Source organism: Ursus arctos, unplaced genomic scaffold, assembly GCF_023065955.2.
Source record: "Ursus arctos isolate Adak ecotype North America unplaced genomic scaffold, UrsArc2.0 scaffold_25, whole genome shotgun sequence".
NCBI lineage: Eukaryota > Metazoa > Chordata > Mammalia > Carnivora > Ursidae > Ursus > Ursus arctos.
Window position 1 is genome coordinate 863,217 of NW_026622930.1, and position 24,043 is coordinate 887,259.

General features: G+C 67.3%; 2 protein-coding genes across 4 annotated transcripts in view; both read right to left on the minus strand.

Moving 5' to 3' along the window:
* On the minus strand, positions 1 to 5,047 carry LOC113267174 (cysteine-rich protein 2). 2 transcript variants are annotated; one of them, XM_026515138.4, is made up of 8 exons: positions 4,932 to 5,047; positions 2,047 to 2,141; positions 1,867 to 1,924; positions 1,400 to 1,540; positions 1,242 to 1,310; positions 1,067 to 1,161; positions 740 to 797; positions 1 to 660 (listed from the first exon to the last, which is right to left on the minus strand). In XM_026515138.4, exons 1-8 carry the CDS (start codon positions 4,972 to 4,974, stop codon positions 593 to 595), a joined length of 627 nt encoding a protein of 208 aa, XP_026370923.1. In that variant the 5' UTR covers positions 4,975 to 5,047; the 3' UTR covers positions 1 to 592. The 2 variants fall into 2 exon arrangements, with proteins under 2 accessions (XP_026370923.1, XP_057174623.1); XM_057318640.1 differs by having other exon boundaries at positions 1 to 797.
* A 2,967-nt stretch (positions 5,048 to 8,014) lies between these two features.
* MTA1 (metastasis associated 1) overlaps positions 8,015 to 24,043 on the minus strand; it is a 32,567-nt gene continuing 16,538 nt past the window's right edge. Inside the window, exons 4-21 of one of the 2 annotated variants that reach the window (XM_048220043.2) lie at positions 21,416 to 21,466; positions 21,114 to 21,240; positions 20,982 to 21,045; positions 19,453 to 19,570; positions 16,944 to 17,046; positions 16,253 to 16,352; positions 15,691 to 15,879; positions 14,559 to 14,633; positions 14,412 to 14,470; positions 13,985 to 14,100; positions 13,577 to 13,728; positions 13,295 to 13,484; positions 13,053 to 13,142; positions 11,884 to 12,036; positions 11,699 to 11,734; positions 9,093 to 9,124; positions 8,751 to 8,902; positions 8,015 to 8,668 (exon numbers count right to left, since the gene is read on the minus strand). In XM_048220043.2, coding sequence (XP_048076000.1) covers positions 8,518 to 8,668; positions 8,751 to 8,902; positions 9,093 to 9,124; positions 11,699 to 11,734; positions 11,884 to 12,036; positions 13,053 to 13,142; positions 13,295 to 13,484; positions 13,577 to 13,728; positions 13,985 to 14,100; positions 14,412 to 14,470; positions 14,559 to 14,633; positions 15,691 to 15,879; positions 16,253 to 16,352; positions 16,944 to 17,046; positions 19,453 to 19,570; positions 20,982 to 21,045; positions 21,114 to 21,240; positions 21,416 to 21,466 — 1,958 coding nt within the window. In that variant the 3' untranslated portion in view covers positions 8,015 to 8,517. Of the gene's footprint in view, positions 8,669 to 8,750; positions 8,903 to 9,092; positions 9,125 to 11,698; positions 11,735 to 11,883; positions 12,037 to 13,052; positions 13,143 to 13,294; positions 13,485 to 13,576; positions 13,729 to 13,984; positions 14,101 to 14,411; positions 14,471 to 14,558; positions 14,634 to 15,690; positions 15,880 to 16,252; positions 16,353 to 16,943; positions 17,047 to 19,452; positions 19,571 to 20,981; positions 21,046 to 21,113; positions 21,241 to 21,415; positions 21,467 to 24,043 lie in introns of those variants that run through there. The other variant, XM_048220044.2, reaches the window with a different exon arrangement.

Genomic DNA, 24,043 nt, shown 5'->3' on the forward strand with positions numbered 1-24,043 from the left:
CACTCCTCAAACCTTTTATTGCCAGCCAGTCTCAGCAGGTACGTGGGAGCCATGTGAGGGTGTCAGACAAGCGCTTGCAAGGCGGTGTGCGGGGTGGGCGACGGGCTCCTGGCAGGGACGCCCTCGGTCTGCCCAAGGAACACCGTGAAGAGCGTGGCTGTGGCCGTCACCGGCAAGGGAAGCAGAAATAACACTGTGGGGCAGGCCTGGGGCAGCAGGAGGGGGGAGTGTGATGGCCACCTCAGAGAGACCCACCCAGGGCCACGGAGACACACACACAAGGGACACACAGGGACACATGGGTCCATGCGGACTCAGAGCCATGAGGACACAAAGGAGGATAAGGGGCGGGGGGGGGGGTACAAAGTCAGACACACCCAGAGAAACGGGGATGGGCAGGCAGGTCTCGTCTGGAGACAGCCCAGCGGGGTCTCCTCCCCCATAACACTCAGGCCCTGGACTTGTAAGGCAGGACGAGCCGGGGAGGACGGGCCAGCTGGTTGCTCTCCCCCATGGGGCCAAGCAGTGGGCTCCGGGGCAGGGGCCAGCAGGAGGCGGATGGGCCCATGCCCCCCTGGGAGGGGCTGCAGCCCTAGGGTTGAACTTTGCCCTCTGGGTCTCTGTCGTAGATGTAGCTGCCCACAGCTCCAGTGTTCACGCCTGCAGAGAAAGGTGGCAAGGTGGGGGGGAGCCGTGGGGAGCTGGGCACCCGGATCCCAACCCCCCTGGCCACACTCACCCTTGGGTCCAAAGAGAATTCCATAGCATGGCTTGTGGCAGTAGGGTTGGCCATCGTGCTGGGGGCAGAACGGGGAGTGAGCAGGGATTCCAGCCCTCCTGTCTCCCCACAGGACCCCTCCCCCGCCCCCACCGGCCCTGGACACCTCAAAGCCATCACCAGGTCCACTCAACCAGTGGAGAGGGCGGGGCCTCCGAGCATCAGTGCGCCCGCGTGCCTCCACTCTGGCCACCAGGGGGCAGCACCCAGCAGCGGGTGTCACACAGACATACAGACACACCCCTGCCCCCACCAGCCCCCTCCTGGGCCACCGCTCCCCGCCCTCACCTCCGCATGCCCGCCTGGGGTAAGCGTCTTCCCACAGCGCTCACAGCGCAGGCAGGGGCGGTGCCAGTCCTTGCCCAGAGAGGTCACCTTCTCGGCTGGAAGGGGGAGAGACGGTGAAGCTGGGGACCCTCCTGGGCTGACCCCCCAGAGGCTGCTGCCGGCCACAGTCACTCACCAAAGTAGACCCTCTTGTTACAGCGAGGACACATGTTGGGCTCCCCCGTGAAGGTGGTGACGCTGGAGGCTGCGGGACACACCATGAGTGACACCACGAGTCGGGGCAGGGCAGGGCCACCAGGACACCCCTCCTCCCCCACACCGAGCCCAGCCCACCTTTGCTGGGCCCCTTGGGTGGACCGCTGGCCTTGCGCTCCTCAGCCCGGACCACAGGCACCTCGATGGGGCCAGTGACCTGAGGTCCTTCCGCGCAGGGCTTCTCATAGATGTAGGAGCCCGCTCCTCCGATGTTCACACCTGTGGGGAGCCAGTCGCTGCAGGGGGAGCAGCCAGCAGCCTCGCCCACGCCCACCCCTCACACCCCATCCAGCTTCGCAGAAAAGGGCCCTCCACAGCCCACTCTACAGGGTCAGGACTCCCCCACCCAGAGGGTGCCTGCCGTAGATTTCTGGGAAGGGCATGGAGAATGCTAGAATTTCAAGGGTGGAAGGGGTTGCTGGGGAGGGTCCAGAGTGGGCAGTGGGGGAAGGGGCCAGGGAACTGTGCTGGGTCCAGGATGCACAGTGGCCACTCCTCCCGGTGCCAGAACGGTTCACAGGCAGAGGAGGGGGACCCGAGCTCACCTTTGGGTCCGAAGAGCGTGGCATAGCAGGGCTTGTGGCAGAACGGCTTCCCGTCATGCTGGGCAGAGGAGTGCAGAGTGAGGGCTGGCCCCCTGCCCACAGCCCCAGACCCGGCCCGAGGGTGCAGAGAGCCCAGGAGCCTCCAGCCCTGCTCCCCTCACCCCAGGGGAGGGGGCTCACCTCAGCGTGGCCCCCAGGGGTCAGCGTCTTGCTGCAGCGCTCACACTTGAGACAGAACTTGTGCCAGTCCTTGCCCAGAGAGCTCACCTTCTCGGCTGGGGGCAAGAGGGGAAGTCAGGGCCAGGGCCCGGAGCCTAGCCTCACCCCCCCATCCAGCCCCACGCGGGAACCCCCGAGCCCCCACCGTGCGCCTTCTGCCCCTCAGGGTCCCTGCTCTCCTGCTGGGTCTTGGTCACCCTCACAACCCAAGGATCACTGCTGGGTCAGCGTCCCAGCTCGAGCACCTGTCAGCGCTCTCAATGGCACACCTGCCCCTCCCTCAAACACCTGCTTCACACTCACACACCTGGCCCTCCCTTGAAGGTTCCTGAAGGCTCCTAATTGGGCCCTAAAGGCGTTGGTAGAACCGGCCGCTGAGGGGAAGGGGGGACTGACCCTACAGACCCCTGTGGGGAGGCCCGTGATGTCCCCCCTCCACCCCATGGGACAGAATGCCTACCTGTCTATATTTGGTTTCCTCAGGATAAGCCCTGAGGACCCCCTGCCCCTGCCTCCAGCTGCTACTCTGACACTCACGGTCAGAGACCAGCTGCTAACGGCCCAGTCACCACCCCCCAAGGCCCCATCCCTCCCCCTGTCCACTGGGCCACCTCCTAATGGACGGAAGTGTGGGGGGCCTCCCCAGGAGAGCACGGCAGGAAAAGGGCGGTGGAGGAGAGGGCAGGAAGAAAGGCTGGAGCCAAACCGGAATTCCAAAGGGAAGGGGTCTGAGCAGAAGCGTCAGGGAGGAGGAGGTCAGGCGGGCTGGGCCCCTGCCACCCTGGCAGAGCCCCAAGAGAAGGCCAAGAACCAGCGGATATCTTCTGGTCCTCTCACAGAGAGGTTGCAAGCCAGGCTTTCCTGAGGGCCCTGGCAGAGCGGGTAGTGAGGGTCTGGCCAGCTCACTCCTTGCCCCCAGAAGCCCATGGGTGCTGCTGCTGGTGGCCCAAGCTCAGGGCCCTGAGTGCTGGCTTCCCACGGCCCTGGCAGACCCTGCTGGGCCCAGCCAGGCCAGGGCCGGCCTCCAGGACCCACTCTCCCCACGCTCTTCCCAGAGGCAGCACAGGCTTCGATCCCTATGGCCACTCTACCCAAGGATGCTGGCACGGTCTGGTCGGCCTCCCCTCCTGCGTCCAAGGCAGGCTTGGGTCCCCTGCCAGCCCCGCACCCTCTCCCAGTGCTCCTGCTGGCCAGCAGCGGCCACAGCAGCTGTAGCAGGGCCTCCAGAGCCACGCCGCACTGGCCAACTCTAGCATATGGCCATGCGGGGGCAGGGGCATGACCCTGAGACCCACCGGGTGGGTAGATGGCCACACGTTACCAGCCCAGCTGAGAGAATTGATTGGGTGTACCGGAGCTGGCTCCCCTCTGGGCTGCACCATTGTTAAGGACACAAAGGCAAGGCATTCTGAGGTCACTCTGGGGTGTCCTGGCCCAGGTTCCACTCCGGTCAGGGTGTTAGCTGCTTGGGGGGGGGTGCCTGACTGGGGGATGGGCAGGATCCCAGCCCAAAGGCCCCCCTCCCTGCGCCAGTGCCTCCGGCCCAGGACAGAAGCCAGCGAGTCTGAGCTGCCTTTGTTTTCTGCTGGGAGCCAGCGGCCGCCCCAGCAGGCAGAAGAGCTTTGCCGGCCGTCCACAGGACTGTCGGCCCCAGCCCTGGAGAGCCCTGAGCGGGCCCGGTGGGGGCAGACTCGTGGGCAGTGGGGATGGCAGGAGGACCCTAGCGCTGTCCCCCACCCTGAGCCTTGCAGGGATGAGCCCCCTCTGGGATGGGGACCAAGGACTGGGCCAGCTCCTGGGGAGGCAGCCGGAAGCCCCTAGGCTCCCAGCCAGGCCAGAAGCACTCGGGGCCAAATCCGGTCCCTCCCCTCTGGGAACAGCAAACAACCGTCCACCTCCTTCTCCCTCCTGTCAGCAGGGAAGCCAAGTGGCTTCCTTCACCTTGGCCTGTCCCTGTTCCAGACCCTGACCACTGCTCCCACAATGACCAGGAAAGGGTCCCCTGTCTGTCCCCACCCTTCTGACACTATGTGTCCCTCTGTGAGGGTGTTGGCGGGAGGATAGGGGCAAAATCAGGAGAGGTCAGCCGAGAGAAGAGAGTGTTGCTCAGTAAGCCAGACTAGCGGGTGCGAGCGCCAGGGGGTGCAGCATACCCAGGGGGCATATCTGCAGAGACCTGCTGCCCCCTCCAGTCCCAGGCTGCTGTGACCTTGAGGAGGCAGGGGCGCTCGGCCACCTGGGCTCCAGTGCCCTCTCATGCTTGTGGGGCCCCGCTTGTCATCCCACCCCACCCACAGGAAAGTCCTGGGGAAAACTCGCGCCAAGCAAGGGAGCACGCTGGGACACGCAGGAGTTAAGAGGCCAAGGTCGCCCCCGCATGGACTGGGTCCAGACAGAGCCCATATCTGGCCGCCCCGGTGTGGGCAGAGGTCGAGGTGGAGGTTGGGGGGGGGAGGTCACTGCTCCGGGCCACGCTGTCCCGGCCACGTGTCCGCGGGGAAGGGCCGTGAAAAGCAGGAGCGCGCGGGAGGCTCCCACAGCGTGCGTGCGCCCCGCCCGACACCGCCCCGCTCCGCGCCTGTGAATCCCCAACGTGACCCCCAACCCGGCCTCATCCTGGGAGGACCGCGCACCCCCGCCCGGCCCCGCCGGCCGCTGCGGGGTTCGGGCGTGGCTGCCCCGGCCTCGTCCAGCTCCACCCTCCGGCGGCACCCGCGTGGGCAGCGAGGCTGACCGGGCTCGGGGCCGCGCATCCCGGGACCGCGCATCCCGGGGCGGGGCGCGCGGCTCTGCGGCCGGGGGTTGACCGCGAAGGGCGGCGGGCGCTGGTCCGGCCCAGCACTCACCGAAGTACACGGTCTTGTCGCACTTGGGACACTTGGAGGCCATGGTCGGTGCGCCCGTCGGCCCGCGCCCTCAGCCCGCGCCGGTCTCCGCGCCGCCGCCACCGCGCCACCGCCCCGCCCCGCCCGCCGGCTGCCCGCGCACCCATTGGCTCCGCGGCCGGGGCGGGGCCTCGGGAGCCCGCTCCCCGGGTCCAGCTGGGGGCGCCGCGGGGGCGGGGGCGCACCTGCCGGGGCAGCGAGGGTGGCCCGACCCGCCTGGCGCCCCGACGCCGGTGTCTCGCCCGTGTCCATGGCAACGTCGGGGCCGGGCCGGGGCGGGCGGGGGTCTGCAGCCCCTACGGTTCCGGGGCATTCCTGGCTCTAAGGGCCCTGGCCCGGAAGGCCGGCCCCTGGACACGCAGACGGACGCTGGTCTTTGGCGCCCGGTCCCCACCCCTGGATGACCCCACCCACCCCGCCGCGCGCCCCCCGCCCGGCGTCCCTTTGTTGCTCAGTTTCTATAGCAACGGCCGCGAGGCGGGATCGGAGCTGGATTCCGGGCGGGCGCGGCCACCTGGCCTGTCCGGGTCCTGCCCCGCCGCCCGCCCCCGCCTGACACCGTCGATGGTGCCGAACGCTCAGTGGGTGGAGGGCAGGGCGCCCAACACTTCCAAAAACAGCGGGAGAGAAACTGCTGGAAGCGGGAGAGGGGGAGGGAGCTAGGCGGGGAGGGGACCTGGGCGTGCCGCAGGCGCGGGAGGAAGGCATTGTCCCCAAGCTCTCCACCCCGGGACGGTAGGCACGGGAGAAGAGAAGGGGGAAAGCCCCTGGCCGTGCTCGCTGTGCAGGCGCTGTGCCCCGGTGCGCTCGCACTGCCATCTCCCTGCTCCCGCCTCCCCACGGCTTCCGCTGCGGGGCATCCCTCCTCTGGACCCTCTAGCTCAGGGCCCAGGGCCTCTGACCTCCGGCCTGCTGGCCCCAAAGCAGCAGTGCTTCTGCCAGAACTGAGGATACCCCCCCTCCAGGGCTCCACAGTCCTCCTCCCAACAGGGGCGTGGCTGACCCCCCCCCCCCCCCCCCCCGCCTCCATCCGGGAGCCTGAACAACCCGGTCCTACCCACCCTGGGGTTGGGGATCCAGGAGGACGCCCTGGTCTTCTCCCTCCCAATAAGCCCTTCCCTGGGCCTCCAGCCCAGCTGAGCCTCAAGCCCGACAAGTGGACAGACCCCCCCCCCAAGCCCAAATGACCCCGCTCAGTCCAGGCAGCTCCCCCTGAGCTCCCCTACCCCCACCCCCCTTTCCTCTGCCCCGTGCACCAGCCAGGCCCCTGGGACCAGCTGTATTTCCGCACTGGAAGAGTGAGAGAGTCACGGTCCCACAGACCTCCAGAACCCAAACTTTCACCACAGCCCCTCCTTGGCCCAGCTCCCTGGCCACCCCCCTCCCTGCACTCACACCCTCACGCCACTGCTACTCCTGTGAGGACAACAGCACAGAAACATGTGGTCCCCCCTGCAGCCTGACTGACCAGCCTGACCGGCCCCCCTCCCGTCCGCACCCTGACTCTGGCCCCTTGCCAGGCAAGCCAGGAGATGGGGGTGGGGAGGCCTCAGCAGTCCTTTTCCTGGCAGGGTGGCCAGTGCTGGGGCTCCCCACAGGTCACACCTTTGCAGCCCACTGCCTGCTGAGGCTGGGCATCAGGTATCTTCTGTAAGGAGGTTATGTGTGGGAGGGGCCCAGGGCCCAGTCCTGCCGGGACAGTGATGGGGCAGAGCAAAGGGAAGGCCTTGGCATGGGCCAGGCACCCCTGGGCAGAATGGGGGACAGGTCCCTAATGTGACGACTCTTCTGGATCAATGGACACTGAATGGCAGTGTCCACCTCTGAAACCACAGAGGGATACAGGCGGGGGCAGGGACAGGGCAGGGAGATGGCGGGGCCAGCTAGCCAGCCAGGTGTGGGGGCAGGGCCCTCCCCTGGGGCCTTGGTGGCATGGTGTCCTGGCTGGTAAAGAGCACACAGGGGGGTTCTTGGCTCTGCGGCAGGGACCCCTGCACAGCGCGGGGGGGGGGGGGGATGTTTGGAGGTTCGCCCCTCCTGGGGATGACTCTTGTACCTGGGTCTGAGGAGGAAGGAAGAGATCCTTGCCCCCTTCTCAGACCCCCAGGCTGGGAAAAGGCTCCTCCGCGAAACTCCTTCTCAGGGCAGGGAGGGGGCACCAGGACTCCAGAGGACAGTCGGGTGGGAGGGGCCACTTCAACACCCTGGCCTGTCACCTTACAGGGCCCCATCACAGGATGGAGGTGGGAGGCCAGGACTCCCGTATCTGTCTCCTGCGAGGAAGCAGAAGTAGTTTCTATTTTAATCCCCCTGGCTGAGATGTGCACACACCACAGTGGGACTGGGGAGGGCAGGAAGAGGGAGCCCCACCTCAGGAGGGCCCGGCTCACCCTTCTCCAGGCCGGCTGGGGTGGCACAGCCTGCACAGACTGCGAGGCGTCCCCCCCCACCCCTCTCTTCGGGGGCTAGACAGCTTGCACCTGTCTTGCTGGCCTGCAAGGGTGGGTGCGGAGGGATGGCTGGAGGTAGAATTTCTGAGAACAACGTAGTTGCTGAAATCTGAGCAAATTCTCACTTAGGAAACCCCACACCTGCTGGGGGCTGGCCCTGTGGCTCTGGGCAGGAACCCTCGGACAGCTGGGGCAGGGCTCTGCCAGGAGCAGGGTGGTGGGCCGGCCTGACCCCAGCTATGCTGGCTGCCCTGGTTGGAGGGGAGCCATGTGGCCACAGGGAGCTAGGCACCTGCCAGTCTGGGTCCCAGGCCACATCCAGGCCACCCCCGTCTCAGCCAGACACGGGGGGCCTTGGCTCTACCTCGGGAGGGGCCTGAGCTCTGGCCGGCCCTGTGCTCTGTGAGAGAGGGGATCCTTGGGCCAGGCTCCGCACAAGGCAGGTGTGTGGGGCAGAGGCAGGGGAATGACAGAAACCCCAGCCCAGCCTGGAGGCCAGGAGAGCCACAGGTCAGCTGGTGCTCATGGGGTTCCCCCTGCCTGGCACACGGGCCTGCAGGCCCCGGGTAAGGGGGGGGACAGGACGGGACACAGAAGACACGGGAAGGGCTCGTTGGTTTTTTCTTTTTATGAGTTTTTTTTTCTTTGTTTTTTTTAATATGAAAATTACTTGAAAAGACCAGGGGCCAACCCCACCAGGCAGCTCGGCCAGCCGCTGGCCGAGCCGATCCTAACGTTCCAGATGTAAGTTACAGAGCTTAAGTTCATCTACAAAAAAAGTAATAAAAATAAAATTTAAAATGGCACCTTCAACAGAACACAACAACACTTGCGGCCGGCCCGCGAGGCCCGCAGCGCACTGCAGGCACACAGGACGGCTCCTCAGCTCCGCTCCGGCCAAAAAGTAAACACAAAGCTAAAAACGACTCCTCGGCCTTCTGGGAATAAGTTAAAGTACTTCTTCCCCAGGTGTCCTGAAGGAGCAGCTTCTCTGCAGTGGGGGGAGGGGGGCACTACCAAAACCGGGCGGCGGGCGGGCGGGCGGCGGGCGGGGACGCGGGCTGTGGTCGGAGTGGCCTCGCGGGGCAGCGGGGCGCCTAGTCCTCGATGACGATGGGCTCGTCGTTGACGGGGGCCGGCGGGGGCGGCCGCAGCGGCAGGGCTTGGCTCTGGCGCAGGGCGATGGGCTTGTAGGGCCTGCGGGCAGCACGCTTGGTCTCCGAGGACGATAGCAGCTTGCGGATCTTCCTGTGGACAGAGCGGGGCCCACGGGTGACGCGGCTGCGGCGGCCGCCCCCCTGCTCGCCCGCGGCCTCGGGGAGGCCCCCACCTGGTCTCGTCGGTGGCCATGTAGAACACGTCGTCGGGGGCGTCGATCCAGTTCATCCTCCGTCGCTTGACGGGGGGCAGGGAGCCCCCGCGGATCAGGCGCACTTTGGTGGGGTAGGACTTCCCATTGAGCAGAAGGTTCCGGCTTGGTCCCTGTGGCAAGGGGCGGCGTGAGGGGGGCACCCCGGGGACTGCGCGCTGCACCCTTCACCCCAGGCTGTACTCCAAAACACGGCAGGAGGCACACGGGCCCGGCCTCCACCCCAGCCGCCAAGGGAGCCGTGCATGACCGCCCGTCCTGGGCACACGTGTGGGGAGAGGTCCCGCTAGCTCGCCCTCTTACCATGTGCCTGGTCTGTCCGTGGTTCGCCAGACCTGACAAGGGCAAGAACAGAACGTGAGGCCCGGCCGCCAAAGGGCAGGAAACCTGGAGCCACAGCCTGTGCCCTGGGGGGCCTGGAGGACAGGGGTGCCTCGGCCTCCCCCAGTCCCGGCCCAGCCCAAGCAGCCCCCAGGCGATCCCACAGCTGCCGGGGGCCCTGAGGACCACCTCTGGCCTGGCCAGTAGGAGAGGTACCGTCTTGGGCTCGAGGCAGAAGGCCAGGAGTCTCGGGTGTGACAGCCCACTCCCTGGCACGCAGGCTGCCTGCCCGACGGGGCTGAGACAGATGAAGCCCGGTTTACACAGTAGCCAAGCAACGCCGAGCCCGGCCATAAACACGGTGGTACCAGAAGGCCCTCTGCAAGGCGGCCCCTCTTCAGGCAGCGCTGCACAGGCCCCAGGAGGCCAGGCCGCGCCGGGCTGCTTCCCAAGGGGCTCCAAGCATCCCTCACTGACCCTGGGGCCAGCTGCCCTGCACGAGCGGATGGAGCTCCCACCCTGCGGGCTGGGGTCTGGAGCTGCAGTGCCTCGGACCGAGAAGACACCGTCCTGGGTCATGGTTCCCACGCCCCCAGACCCCAGCCAGGTGACCCCAGGGCCGCCGCTGCCTCCCCTGCTCCACCTGTGCCAGTGAGCGTGCACGCATGGGTGTGCACACGTGTGATCACATGTGAGCATGTGTGCTTGTCCTGCCAGAGGCCTCCCACAACTAGCTCTTCCCAGATATACTTCTTGACCGAGGCCTGTCTCTCGAGGAGCAGCTGTCCAGCCCTCCCCCCAGCAAACCACCTCCTAGCCGGGGGAACCCCTGGGCAGGGCGGAGGGAGGGGCCCTGCACCTGGCCGGCAGCCCCAGGCCCGGTGCTACTTACCCAGGTAAGTGCCTATCAGAGTGATGGGTGCAGAAGGAAGAAAACAGACGGTCAGTGTTAGACAGTGAGCACGTGCACGGCCACAGGCCGAGGAAGGTGGGTGAGGAGCAGACGTGCCTGGGGGGCTAGGTTAGTGAGTTAAGGCCAAGGGTGCCGGGATCCAGGCCCTGGCCCAGAGCTCGACTCATGCCTGCCCAGCAGTCTGGCAATGCCCCCAGGCCCAGGCTGCCCCGTGCTGTCTCAGGGGGCCAGCTGTAGCCTCCTTGCAGAGCTTGTGTGTGTGGCCCCCAGTGCTCCTGGAGGGTCGCCCACCAGTGATGCCCTTGGGACCCACCTCTGAGACTTAAGGAGACACAGCAGCTACCGGTTTGGATAAACTGAAGAATACAAGTAAATTAACCTTATCCACGGCACTGGCTAATGGCTTTTTACAAAACAAGCCCCAAGCCCACAGAGAGCTGCTGACCAGCACCGGGCTCCACTTCTGTGGGATGCGATCAGGTGGTGCCTGAGGAGTCTGTAGCACAGGGCGGGTGAGCAGGCCAGCCCCCGCTGCTGACACAGGGCACGGAGGCAGCCCCAGGGCAGCACCCAGCGGCAAGGCCAGGCTGGATGGCCGGTGCCGTCTCGCAGGTCCCTGGTGCCTGGCCCACCACCTTGGGGGCAGGGGACTCTGGGCACGTTCATGCTTGCTGGCCCATGGTGTCAGAGTGCCCACACATGACCCTGAGCCTCCCGTCACCAGGGGCTCTGCGTGCATCTCCCCCGTCGTCCTTCCTTCCAGCCTGCTTCACCTCTCTCTCCCTCCCGCATGGATCCTGCCGCGGGCTGACCCTGGGGGAGCCAGAGCCTCCGGGACCCACAGGCCCCTCACTGCCACCACGGCCACCCCTCCCCTAGCACCTCACTCTGGAGCAGCCTCAGAGCCCAGGGATGCCCCTCGCCCAGCCAAGAGGGCAAAGCAAGGCCTTGAGCCACTGGGTGGGAAACTGTGGACAGGCCTGGACGACGAAGAGCCCCACTCCCGACATGCTGACAACCTGGGCACTTGATGGCAGCAGGGTCAAGGCACCCGCTTCCCGTGTCCCCTCGGCCAGCCTCAGTCCCCTTCCCCTGGAACCCCAACCCTTCGTGCGCCTCCCTGCGAGGCCCTGGCCTGGACATTCACTTGGGCCTTGAATGCCTCCCCCAGAGGTGCCGACCACGCCCTCAGCTTGGGCCTATCTGCCCCCACCGGGGAGGCCAGGGTCCCCAAGCCCCCCCCCCCACCGGGCAGGGCGCACGAGAGGGCTGTCGGCACAGCACGGGCAGCCACGTGAGCGGAGGCTGACGGCATGCGGGCAGTCACAGCGCGATGGCGGACAGTACAGGCAGGCGGCGGGGGCGCCAGGGCTGCACGAGCGAGGACAGTCCACTGACCGGGCACTGGGCCGGGAAGGAGGGGACAACCCGTGAGCCAGAGGCCCCAAGGAAGGACTCGGCATTTGGGGGCCTGCGAGGCAGCCCTTGGTCCTCTGCCCAGTGACACGGGAAAGGGGGGGAGCGCGGGGAAGCGGGGTGTGGCCCGGCCCGCGTGGACTGCCCCATGGGCGAGCCCTGAGCCGCCCGCCGTGCGTCATGCACGCAGGAGCACAGCACACACAGGCACCGCACGGCGCTCGCACGGCGCCCACGCCGCGGCCGCCCCAGGCCTTACCCCTACTGGGCATCAAGAGGCGCTTCTTCATGTTGCCTGCCAGCGCCCGGCGACGGGGGAGAGAGGGAGAGAGAACACGGTCAGCAGGCGTGGGCCAGGCAGGGACGGGGCCGGGCACCCCAGGGCCAGCAGGCCCCGCCGGCTGAGCGTGGAGGCCCCACCTGGCCGCCCCACCAGAGACTCACCGTCCACCCCGTTGTGCTGTTCATAGCTCCTCTTGCCCAGGATGGTGGGGGAGCCATTGTTGATGACAGGGGCCGACTTGGCAGGGGTCAGGCCGCCGAGCACGCCGGACACGCTCTTCACGGGGTCGGGCTTGGGGGGGCGGGGATGGGTCTCTGTTGGGAGAACACAGCAGGCGCACGCTGTGTGGGAAGGCAAGAGCAGCAGCAGCCCCCCAGGCCCACCGTGGCTGAGGGCCCACGGGGGGCAGAGCCTACCAGGCCCGCCCGTCAGGGCGTCCCGGGAGCAGGGAAGAGCCAGGTGTGGCCGGCCCCACAGATCACTGGGCGCCCGCCAGCACCTCGCGCGCTCCAGACACAGGCCCGTGCACAAGCAGACCCATCAGGGTGTCTAGGTCCAGGCCACCAGGGCTGATGGCAGGGGGCTGGCCCCTGGCCAGACGATGAATTAACAGCCAGGCACGCCCAGCCAAGGATACGCCCCACGAAGGGCTGGGCCACGGCAGGCTCAGGCTCCTACCCGCCAAGGCTCCCCAGCCCTTGGTGGCTCTCAGGATGGGGCGAGGCCCAGCCCCACGACCCAGGCCCTAGACATCCGATGACGCCAAATCCACTTGCGTCCACACAGAACACACTTAGCTCATGGCTCTGGAATGTCCTTCACAGAAGGTCAGTCACCTCCATGCTGGGAGGGCCTGACTCACGATCCCGCCCTGAGCCCAGCAAAGGGGCCAGCCCTGCTCCCTGCTGCCCTAGCTGCCGGTGGCTGGCTGAGCGGTGGGCAAAGCTGAGCCAAGGGGTGGCAGGTGTGCGTGCCGCTCACGGGGCAACTGGCCTTCCCGTGGGGCTGGGGTGAAGAAGCATCCCGCAGGTGCCTGCCAGGACACCCGTCCTGGTTACCTCCAACCCAAACCCTGAAGCCCCTGAGCGCCCCCAGGCCCGCCCCCAGGCTACAGCAATACAGAAGCAGCAGGATGGGGGTGGGGAGACAGGGACCACGGCAGCTCAGGCCCAGCACCGGGCAAGGTACCACAGAGGGGCAGGCCAGGGGCCGGAGCAGCAGGCACGGCTGTGGGCACGCTCGCGCGTGGTGGCAGCATGGAGGGTGGCGCCCCCTCTTGCGGGCGCCCACGAGCACACCGTCACATGGTGCTGGGGTGGGACAGGCTCACCGAGATACCGCAGCACGGCTTCCAGGGGCTTCCGCACGGCCTGCTTCAGCACCAGCGGGCTCTGGGAGGCTTCGGGCAGCCGGGCCGTGCCTGTAGGAGGAGCCCGCACGCGTAAGGGGAGCCGGGGCCAGCACCCCCACAGGTGCAGCACCCCCACCCCCGAGGGCCCTCCCCCCACCGCACAGGTGAGCCCCTCCTGCAGCGACACAGCCTGGGGCTGGGGGCGGGGGGCCGACACTCACACTCAGCCTTGATGGCCGCGCTGTTGATGGGCATGTAGGGGTGGCGGGCCGCGTGCCATGGGCGCAGGATCTCTCGGCACAGGCGCCGGGCGATGCGCGTGAGCTTGGTGGTGTGCAGGTAGAAGGCCTGTCTCGTCTTCATGGCAAACTTGGGACTCCCGCTGCTCCGGGCTGGGATGCCGTGGGGGCTCTGCGGAAGGGGGCGCGCCGCCCCGACACAGCGCCATGACCGCGGGCCGGGTGCCCAGCCACACGTGGGGGCGGGGAGGGGTGCCCACTTACCATGTTACTGCGGTTTGGTCCTGGCCTCTCTCCATCTAACCGGGTTGGCATTTTCAAGCCACCATATTTCTTCCAATATGTCCAGCAAGATGCGCAGAGGCGACACTGCATGTTAGGGGGACCCCAAGAATACCACTGGTAAGACTGGGCGGCTACGGACAACAAAGTTGGAAATAGACGGGTCCTTAAGCAGAACCAGTGACGGCAGAGAGATTACACAGTGTCGCCCCCCGCCCACTGAGCCGCCCCGCCGGGCCCAGGCACCCGCAGACCCGCGAGGAGGGATTTCCCGGGGAGGGAGCGTCCCCCCACCCCCCCGCCTCCCCCCACCCTGGTGCCAGGACCCATCGACGGTGCAGGGCGCCCAGCGCTGCGGGTGGGCCCCGATGCTGGGCGGCGGGCACTTACTGTAACAGCTCTCGCAGGCTCGGCCGGCCCCAGGGCTCTGGCCTGGCGCCCCCGCGCCATTCACCACGCCTGCCTTGACGTTATTGACGCTGATCTGGTTCGGATTTGGCTTGTTACTTAGGGTGAGGGAGAGAGGGAGGACGTCACGGGAGCGCCAGGCCGCTGGTGTGCAGCTCCCAGGAAGGCCAGGCGCTCGGGCACCGGCAGCCCCGTCCACGCGGGGCGGGCGCGCCGGCTCTCTCCCCTGCAGTCCCGGACGCTACTGCGGCACGCTTCGGGCCCCAGTCTACACCCCAGCTCTGGCTGGCAGAGCGGTGCTTGGCTCAGGTGGGCTTCAGTCCTGACGCCTGTACCAACGGAGGACCGCTGCCCGCCCACCCCGCCCACGGTCCCCAGGGGCAGCGAGGGCACGCGGGGATGCACTTACTAGTTCGGAATATACACTTGCTTCAACTTGCTCTCCGCTTCCGCTGCTTTCAAGCGTTTCTGGAAACAGGAGACAGAGGTCAAGGGCCCGGGGCGGGGGAAGGGCTGCCGCGGGGGCGGTGTCCGCGCACAGGGGCGGGGCGCTCACCTGCTGCACGTATCTGTCGGTGGTCTTCCACATGTAGTAGTACTCGATGATGCTGGTGAGGGACTTCCAGGGCAGCTGCGCGAGGGGGGCCGCCTGTCAGGCAGCGGGGGTCCCTCCCCGAGCAAGGACCCTTCCCCCGCCGCGGCGATGCCCCGACGCCCCCTCCGAGCCCTGCCTGGCGGTACCCCTCCCGCGGACAGCAAGTGCCCGATCGCGCTCTCCCCTTGAGTTCTGTTCACGCCATTGTTTCAGGCGCCGGCTCACCCTGCGGGTGGAGGGGTTCCCGCCAGCCATTCCTGCTCTGCCTACGGAACCAGCGTCCTCTCAACACGGAGGAAGCGTGTGCGTGGTGTGGACATAACTCAGAAACCTGCCTCCTTGCACCAGGGATTCAGACAGCGTCTATACTCTGTCCACTGGACCAGCTGCTGAGGCGGCCGTGTGCTCCCGTGGGGTCCCAGCCCCACGGCCTCCGCGTGTGTCTGGCCACGTGTTACCTGTGGCCCCAACTCCTAGCTGCTGCTCTTCTCTGGGAAGGTCTCACTCGCTGTGTCTGGGACGTCAGCAAGTGACCCCTACGTCAGACTCAGGGCAAGTGAGGTCAGGGGCTCCCTGCTCTGCCCCCTGCAGGCCGGTCTCTCTACCTTTGGCGGGTCCCTTCTGCCCTCTGGGGGCTTGTCAGGTGCCCGCCCATGACCTGTGGCGCTCCTAATCAGACACCGGCTGTCCCGCCGAGTCCCGTCTCCGCCCTGCCCCCTCTGACAGACGCGCTCCCCGCAAGGTTCACTGTGGAGGCGGCTCTCCGCTCAGCTGAGCACAGGTGTGGTTCAGCGGGGCGCAGGGAGGGGTGCGCGAGGGCACGGGCCCTGCCCCGGCTGTAAATCCCACATGCCCCCAGGCAGGGGCGGGGAAGGGGGTGGACACCCTCAAGGGACGCAGAACAGGACACATAAGGAGAGGCTCAGTGGGGTAAATAGAACCAATGAACTCCAACAAGCCGGGAGGACGCTGGTGGCGCCCGGCAGTGACCCCTGACCTGGGCCCGGGCCGCTGGGAGCTGCAAACAGACGCAGGTGCGCTGACACACGGCGGCCCTGGGGAGGGGGTCCCGCGCCCACCCTGTGGCACTCACGAAGTCTTGCTGAATGTCTGTGAAGTCTTTCCCGTACTTCTCCAGGGCCTCCTCGAAAAGGCTGGCCTCAGAGGCCGACCACTCCTCCATCTCGTCCCTGCACAGCACGGGCCCGCCCTGTGGCACCAGCGCCGAGATGGCCTTGGCGACGTCGTACACGCTTTTGTGCAGCGTGTCCATGGCGTGGAACTGTGGCGGGACACACGGGGTCACCCAGGCCCACCCACCCGAGAGGAGAGGAGGACAGTCCCGGGAGATGGAGGTGGGCTTGCTCCCGGGACGAGCCTGCTGGGCTCTCCTGGAAGGCAGGGGGCGGGCTCATCCCAGCTGCGTGGAGCCAGGAAACGTGGGCGGTCGACCTGCTTCGTCACTGCCATCCCGTCCCTGCTTCTCGGCTAGTGTGGTGACCCGAGGGAGCAAGGGGCCCTGCACGGGGCAGGGATGGGGCAGCCCAGACACAGCAGGCCCCGCCAGGGCCTGAGAGCATAAGGGCCACCATGGGCCCCACCGGCACCGGACGGGGTCCCCACCTGTGCCGATGCCCGGCATATGGCCCACTCACCAAGGTGATGTCCCGGGAGGCGGCTGCGGCACTCATGTGCAGGCTGGGCTGCCGGACGGAGCTGCTACAGTCCAGGGCTCGCGCAAAGGTGCCCACGGAGCTGGGGGCAGCGGGGAGACACTGACCACCGGAGCCCGATGCACAGAGGTGCCCCAGCCCACCCCAGAGCACAGCAAGACAGGAGGACACGGTGGGCTGGGAGGACCCAGGGACAGAGCATGCCACTGGCAGCCACCGCCCACGGCTCAGCTTCCTGAGCTCGTGGCAGGGCTCCCCCTCCACCCCTCCACAGCGAAGGCTCAGGGTCCAACTGAGTGCACGGGGGCCCCTTGCACCCTCACAGGGACTCCCCTCCGACTGGCCCAGCCCCAGGGCTCCATGGGGGTAGGGGGTGGGCGGTGGTGTCCTCCTCAGAGCACTGCCTCCCTCGTGGCCCTCAGGCCCTGGGGCCTTAGGAGCCACATCCTCCCTTCTCAGCTACCCCCCAGCTGTCTGCAGGGGAACAGCCCACAGCCTGTCCACTGTCCAGAGATGAGCGTGCACTTCTGCCCAGTCCTCGGGTCCTGGGGAGCAGCCCCGTCTGTGCCTGGCTGCTTGGCCCCTGCCGCTGGCTGGCCCTGAGCGATGTGGGTAGGCACACAGGCCCGGGGTCCAGGCAGCACCCCTGCCGCCCCTGGTGCCCAGAACTCACCGGGCCACCACCAGGAACTGGTCGATCTGCTTGTCTATGAGAGGGTTGTGTGCCTCCCACACCTTGGTCTCCAGTCTGGACTGGTCTCGGCCATCCTCCTCACCTACAAGAAACGGAACGGTGATGCCAGCAAGACCCTAAGGCCCCGAGGCTTGCAGCAAGGCCTGTGAGAGCCAAGGGTCTGCCTGCCTCCAGGGGCCCTGGGGGACCGGCCCGAGGCCACACGTGCAGTTCCAGGCATGCCCGGCACGCGACGATATTCTGCGCTCCACACGCGGCCCGCCGAGGCCCCGCCCGCTGGGGGCTGGAGCAGCCAGGTGCGACAACAGGGGCGGAGGTCCTACAGCCTCGGCAGCAGTGCGCCCAACGACCAGGACACGGGACGCCAACGTGGCCGCGTCCAGCGCGGACGTCTGCCACCCAAGTGCCCCTCACGGTGCCAGACAGGCCACGTTTCAGTGTATCCTCTTTCCAGGAAGGCCCCCCGCCCCACAATCCGGCGGGCCCGACGGCTTCTGAAGAAGGAAGCTCACTGGCAGAGACCAGCACGGACGGTGCAGAAGACACCTGGGGAGAGTTGGCGCCCCAGCGCGGCCAGCCCGCGTGAGCGAGAAAGGCCACGGCCACAACCAGCTCAGGCTCACAGGCCGCACACGTGCCAACAATCCACTCGGCGCCCCTTGCTTGCGGGGGCAGCGAACTCCAGACCAAGGACAGGGACCTTCACGGGTGTGTCCCACCTGCGTCAGGGCCCCGCGAGCCCACCGTGGAGCCTGTGTGAGCAGATGGCTCGAGCCGGGCTCAAAGTCGCCAGGGAAACACGCACTCCCTTGCCTCAGGGAGGGTCAGGCCTCGTGGGCCCATCTGGGGTCGTGGCAGGAAGGCCCCCCACTGCAGGGGTGCGTGACGGATCCAGGGCAAGGATCTGAACACCCCTCCCGGGTGCAGGCCGGGGTTTTGGGGGCCACCGCGAGCTGCAGGCTGAGTATGGGTGGGATGTGCCTGGTGTCGTAGGTGGTGTCCTTCCGGGGGAGCTGTGTGCCGAGACCCCTCACCGGGGTCCCACGGCTCCTGGCATCGAGGGTCGAGGGCCACCCTGAGCTAAGCCTCTGCCGGCCGTCACTCTGCACCCTTGAGCGTTTCCAAGGCATTAAAGGTGACGGTGCAATTTCATTCCCTGGGAGGGTCCTGGCTCCAGGGCCCGTGGAGACCCCCTCTCGGCAGCACCCAGGAGCTCGGTGGACCCAGGCCCAGGCCCCACATCCCCGAGGCAGCCCTTAGAGCCTGGCACCCAGGTCCCTGCCGGGGAAACTGAGGCCCTCTGACATTCAAGCCACTCCACGTCCTCCTTTGGTCGTCACCAGACCCGCCCGCAGACCTGCTGTCATCAGGAGGCCAGCAGAGGCCCTGAAGTCCACGTGGACCCAAACACCAGCTGTGCGCACAGCAAGGGGAGGGGACCGTCGCGAGGCAAGTGACGGGCCAGGATGGGCAGGTAGGAGGTGGGGCGCAGTGCTCAGGGAAACCCCCAGACGCGGCCAAGGGCCAGAAGGTGGGACGCAGGGCAGAGGGAACCTGTGTGCCTCCTGGCATGGCTTCCCCCCACACCCCTCCTCACCTCCAACCGGCAGGACCCCCCCAACAAAAAACCAATCAAGGAGAAGAGGAGACCAGTGTGCGACTCGCACGTGTAGACGTGGTGTCACGTAGGTACGTATGTGGGGGGCACACACGTGCAAGCCAACGCCAGACATTTAAAAAAAAAACAAGATCAGTCTCAGAGAAACAGGTCATCACATCCGTGGAGGAGAGCCGGAGGCCATGGGAGAGGAACGTGGACACTAAGAGAGTGTCCTCAGAGAATAGCAGGTGATGGCAGAGATCGGGTAGGAGGAAAGGAGCCCCAGGACCTCCATCTGGCCGGCCCGACAGAGCGCGGGCACATGCTGGCCACACGCACTCCGTCGCCAAGGGACTGGCCGAGGGGCCGAAAGACTGCCAGGCCCAGAGACCCCGGCGGGGCCTGGAGCAGAGATGCGACACCGGGGTGCCGAGAGAAGCAGAGGACGCGGGATGGAGGCTGGGCCGTCTCCATAGAAGGAGCAGCTCAAGTGATGGAAACCCACAAAAGATCATCACAGCCGCCTGGCGAGCGGCGGGCCCTACGCCACAGCTGGCGACTTTCAGCAGAAAGAGAAGCAGGGGCGGGACGGGTGACGGGAGCACACAGGGGGGCGGGGGGGGGAGGGGGGCAGGGCAGCTGCCCCAGCGCAGGCTCCCCTTCTCAGTGACTGAGCCGCTGACAGCCCCGTCCCGCCCGCCACCTCCACCTGCTGCGAGACACCGCGAGCCATGACGGGTCGCAGACGGCACTGCCCACTGGCACAAGCAGCCCACACAGGCACACTCATTCAAAGAAGATTTTTCGGAGAACAAGCTTAAAAGAGCCCCCTGAAGGAACCTCGCCCTCCTCGCCCGCGGCCGCCCTGCCCACCGCCCTGTGCCCTACCTTCCTTCAGCAGGTCAGTGATGTCCGCCTGGTACCGATTTCCCACGCGGATCTCTCCCTTATCAGCCAGCAGGGTCTTCTGCTGGGGGTCGTAGACTAGAGAATAGAAGAAGAAATCCTGAAAGACAGCACACGAGACGGCATCAGCAGGGCGCCCCGAGCCTGGCCTGGAGCCCGCCCCGGGCACGGGGAGTCCTCCGAGCGGCCCCACACAGGAGCGGCTGTGGCAGGGACCCCGGGCACTGCGCTGCTGCCCCAGCAGACGAACACGTGGGGCCACAGAACGTTCTGGACTCGACGCCCAGGCCGCCTTCCTCGGAGCTGGCACAACCAGCCCTTCTGACCCCAGCTCCTTGCGTCCTGACTCGCGGCCAAGTTTCTCAGGACCCGCGTCGAGCTGCCTGGGTTGTCTCCCAACAGCAAGCGTGCTGACCTAGGCCGTGCGTGGAGGCCTGGCCGGCCAGCATGTGGGGTTAGGGCGCCTGGGGGCCAGCTCACCCCTTGATGCTCCCTGGACCCCGCTCCACTCCCCGACCCCCCGGAGGCCGGGCGCAGACACAATTCATGGCGTCTTCACCACTGCTCAGCCGCCTGCTTCTTCCCTTCCAACAATGTGCTTCCTCAGCAGGTGAGCGGACACCGGCAAGAAGAGCCAGGCCCTCGCCCTCGGGACACACGCGTGCCGCCCTTACGCCGTCACGTATCACGGCGGGCCGTCGCGCTCAGTCCCTACAGCGTGTCCTGCGGGGCTCCACGAGCACGGGCCCCCTCGGAAAAACAGGCGGCACCCCCGCCACGCTCCCTCCCACCCTCCGCCATCCAGCGCCTTCTCCAAACATCTCCCTGCCTGCTCTGCAGGACTGTGGGCTCATCCCCGTCCGGGCGGCTTCCCGGACTCCCGACTCTGAGTCAGGCCTGCGCACGGCTGCACCACGGGCTGTCCTCGTGGCCATTCTGCTCACGTCCGCAGTCCGGGCCCCTGCAATGCACCAGGCTCTGCACGCTGGGAGGGGCTGTGGCTGAGAACAAGCATGCCACCTCGGGCCACTCGCCCCTCCCCTGCCCCTCTCGTCGCCAGCGTGCCCCCGCCCCTCCAGACCCCATCTGGCCCCCCACGGGCCGTTTCTCCATGACCTCAGTGCACGTTCTGCCCAGGTCATGCCATTCCCCAGGGACACATGCGCTGTCTGGAGACATTTTCGGTTGTCACAACTGGGGGATGGCCTCGGTGGGTAGCATCCTACAAATGCACAAGGTCCCCACTCTTGCTCCATGGCCCCAAGCCCCTGACGACCCTGATGTTTTTGGTTTTACAGAAACAGAAACCCTTCCCGTTGTGCGGCCAACACGGCTGAGGCTCAGCACAGCGCGGCTTCGAGGTGGCGACCAGCGCGGGCCGTCAGGATGCCTCCAGGCCGTGCCCCTGCTGGTCCTCCAGGGATGCAGACGCCACCCGGGAAGCCAAGCAAAGCGCCCAGCGCCCAGCCGCGGGGTGGGGACGGCCCCGGGGACCATGCAGCTGGCCTCACCTCACGCTCCAGGTAGGACTTGAGGGACTCCGTCTCGTTGAGCAGGGTGACGCTGCACTTCCCTCTGCAAGAGGGGGGCGCACCGTCAGCGGAGCAGGGAGGCCCCCGCGCACCCTCCAGGCCGCTGGCTACCTGATGTGCGTGGCGGGCAGCGACTCCAGCTGCCGCGAGAGGAACAGCTCCCGGTGCCGGAGCTGGTGCTTCAGCTTCTCGGGCAGGTCCACCATCTCGGGGTTCTCCATCTCCTCCTCCACCTCTCCTGGGGGGGAGGGGGCCGTGAGCCTGCGGCGGGGCTGGCCTGCCCGCGCGTCCACTCACCCCGGCACCGCACGGGCGGGCAGGGCCTCCTCCGAGCAGCAGCCCCGGGGACCCGGGTCAGGGGCTGCCGCCCACCCAGCGGCATGCGAGGGTCCTCTGCAGCGAGCGTCTCTTACCTTCCTCGCCGTTGTCGGCCCCTGGTCCGGTCTTGTAGCAGACGGACAGCGCTACACAACAGACAGACAGCGCCCCAGCCGCAGGTGAGCGACGGAGCAGCGCCTGCCCGCCCACCTGGCCGCCCGTGGGCCGTGAGGACAGGACGCAGGGAGGGCAGGTGGACACGGGCTCCGAGGGCCTCAGAGGGGGCAAAGGGCAAGGGACAGGCCCAGGTCAGGTGAGCAGTGCCGCCCGGGGCCTCAGCCACACCTCCGGGGTGGGGACGCCGGAGCACCCGGGAGGTCTGGGGTGGTGCGGGGGGCGGGGGGGGCCATGCCAGGGGCATGCAGGGGTCGGCCACCTCACGGGCCTGCAGCACCTGGGCCACCCTGGGTCTCCATCCCGGCCATCAGCCCGCACGCGGCCCTCTGCTGCCCCCCTGTGGTGACCGAGGGGAGTCCCCAGCAGCCTGCGGCTCAGACAACAGGCCAGGGCTGCCAGGGGGAGGCGGTCCTGTGTTCGCTCCAGGTGTCTCGCACCCCCCTGCCCACTCCCGCAGACCCCACAAGCCGCTTGCACCCCCAGTCTGGGGACGTCACCCATGTCCAGACACCCACCCACCAGCCCACCTGACACTCACACCCGCCCTGGGACAGCACCGTGGGCCGGGGCAGCATGGCTAGGAACGGGGCCAGAGACAGCCATCCTGGGCCCTTCCCCAGCGGACACAAGCCCACCGGGGCTCCGAGACCCCACCCATCAGAGCCGCCAACAGCAGGGCTGAGGAGGGGCCCCAGGCGTGGTCAAGGCGTGGGTCACATCAGCACCCCCAGAAGACTGGGAGCGAGACGTCCCACAGCCTTGTGCCCCCGCACCACCCAGCTTGGACACACCCCAAGAGCCGCCCAAGGTTTGCTCTGGGGGCAGAGTGCTGCTTTTGGGACCACTCTGTGTTGGCGTGTGCACGAGGGCACATGGGCGCGTGGACGTGCGTGGCTTGTGCCAGGGGGCTGTGGCCACGTCTGCTGTGGCTTGAGGAGGCTGTTCTGGGTCCCCACAAAGGGTCAGGGCTGAGCAGAGAGAGGCCAGGGGATCCCAGGAAGGCCTCACTGCTGCGGGTCACCCATGTGGCCCGGGGGGCATCTAGCCGTTGCTGGGGCTGCAGGCCTGGCAGTGGAGGGCGGGGGCTTCTGTCTCCCAGGGCCCCAGACCCAGAAGAACCCCTGTCAGCCGATGGACCGTACGGGCCAGAGGCCTCCCTGACTGAGCAGCGGGCTCCCGGGGTCTCCCCCTCCTGCCAGAAGAAGAGGCCCCTGATGCTGGGCTGGGGCCTGGGCAAAACGGCCAACCAATCTCACCCTCACTGCCCCAGCCGAGATGGCCCCGCGGAACGTGGTTTCTGGTAAAACCGCTACAACACAGAACAGCCAGTCCCGGAAAGCACAGGCAGGGTCCTGCCCTGAGACGGACCCCGTCACATACCCCACTGCAGGGCTCTGCGCAGCCTCGGCGGCCACCGCCCATCCCACAGCTCCAACATGGTCCTTCTGGCAACACTGCCCCCCCCCCAGCTCCCATCACATAATGCCAGCCCAGGGCCCTCCTCGAGCTGACCTCCAGGGTGCCCCATAGCAGGACAGCCCAGCCGTGGACCACCATGTGCTCAGGGGTGAGGACCGCGGCACTCTGGGCCAGGCAGGGGACATGGGTGAGGAGATCTGTAAGCGCCAACACCCCAAGCCAACAGTGACCCTGTGTCCCACCTCTCATGCTTCCCCTGGGGGGGGGGGGCAGCTTCCCCATCTACAACTGGACACACAGCCACCTGTAACACGAGTGCACAGTGGCCAGTGAAACCAGAGCCCAGGCCCACAGCCGCCCCCACGAGCACAGACAGCCCCTCAGCGGGTAGGACCCGGGATGAGTCCTCCTGGGAAGCCAGATGAGGCCAGCAGGTACCAGCTCTGCTGTCAACCCTGGCACGGGGCAGGGCCTGCCCCAGGGGCCCTTCAACGCACCTCACTACTTCTCTCCCTCGTCCCCAAGGCCCTGGGAGACCTAGTCCTGGACCGACTGCCCTCGAACCCCTCCAGGACCCAGGGAGGAGGCCAGTGTGGCCTGGGCATCCAGCCTCTCACAGCACCATGCTGGGGGGCACAGGCAGAAGGGCTCCCCTGGCCTGAGTCCTGCCTTGACCTGGGGCCTGGCCAGGAGGTCCTGGCTCCCCCGTGTCTGGACCCCCACCCAGAGGAACAGATAGGGCCCTGTCCCCAGGGTGGACAGCCCTGTAGGCAAGCACCTGGGGGACCAGGGCAGTCACAGTCCACGCCCGCTGGGAGCCGTTGCCTCACAGAGGCCAGAACCCCGGCCCAGGCTCAGGCAGGTCCTACCCTGAGGATGGGGACTCTGGGACCACCCCCCTCACTGCTGGCCGGAGGGGCCATGTGGGACCCCAGGGCACAGAGGCAGGTGCAGGCCAGTCCCCAGACTGTGGCCGCCTGAGAGCGGGAACACCGGCCCCAAGCAGGAGGGAGACCCTGGCGCTCGCGCTACGCTGCTGGGAGTCCCTACACGCCAGGGCTTCTGAGAATCGGGTTCAAATGACAGACGGACGGACTCCGTTTCTGAGAGCAGTGCTCCGAGCAGCA

Bases quoted from the DNA above. Each gene is read 5' to 3' on its own strand.
- LOC113267174 (XM_057318640.1), bottom strand. From the start codon at position 4,974: ATGGCCTCCAAGTGTCCCAAGTGCGACAAGACCGTGTACTTCG. The intron at 1,311-1,399 runs GTGGGCTGGGCT...TGTGTCCCGCAG, and splicing joins ACCCAAGGGGCCCAGCAAAG to CCTCCAGCGTCACCACCTTC. The intron at 1,162-1,241 runs GTGAGTGACTGT...TCCCCCTTCCAG, and splicing joins TAACAAGAGGGTCTACTTTG to CCGAGAAGGTGACCTCTCTG.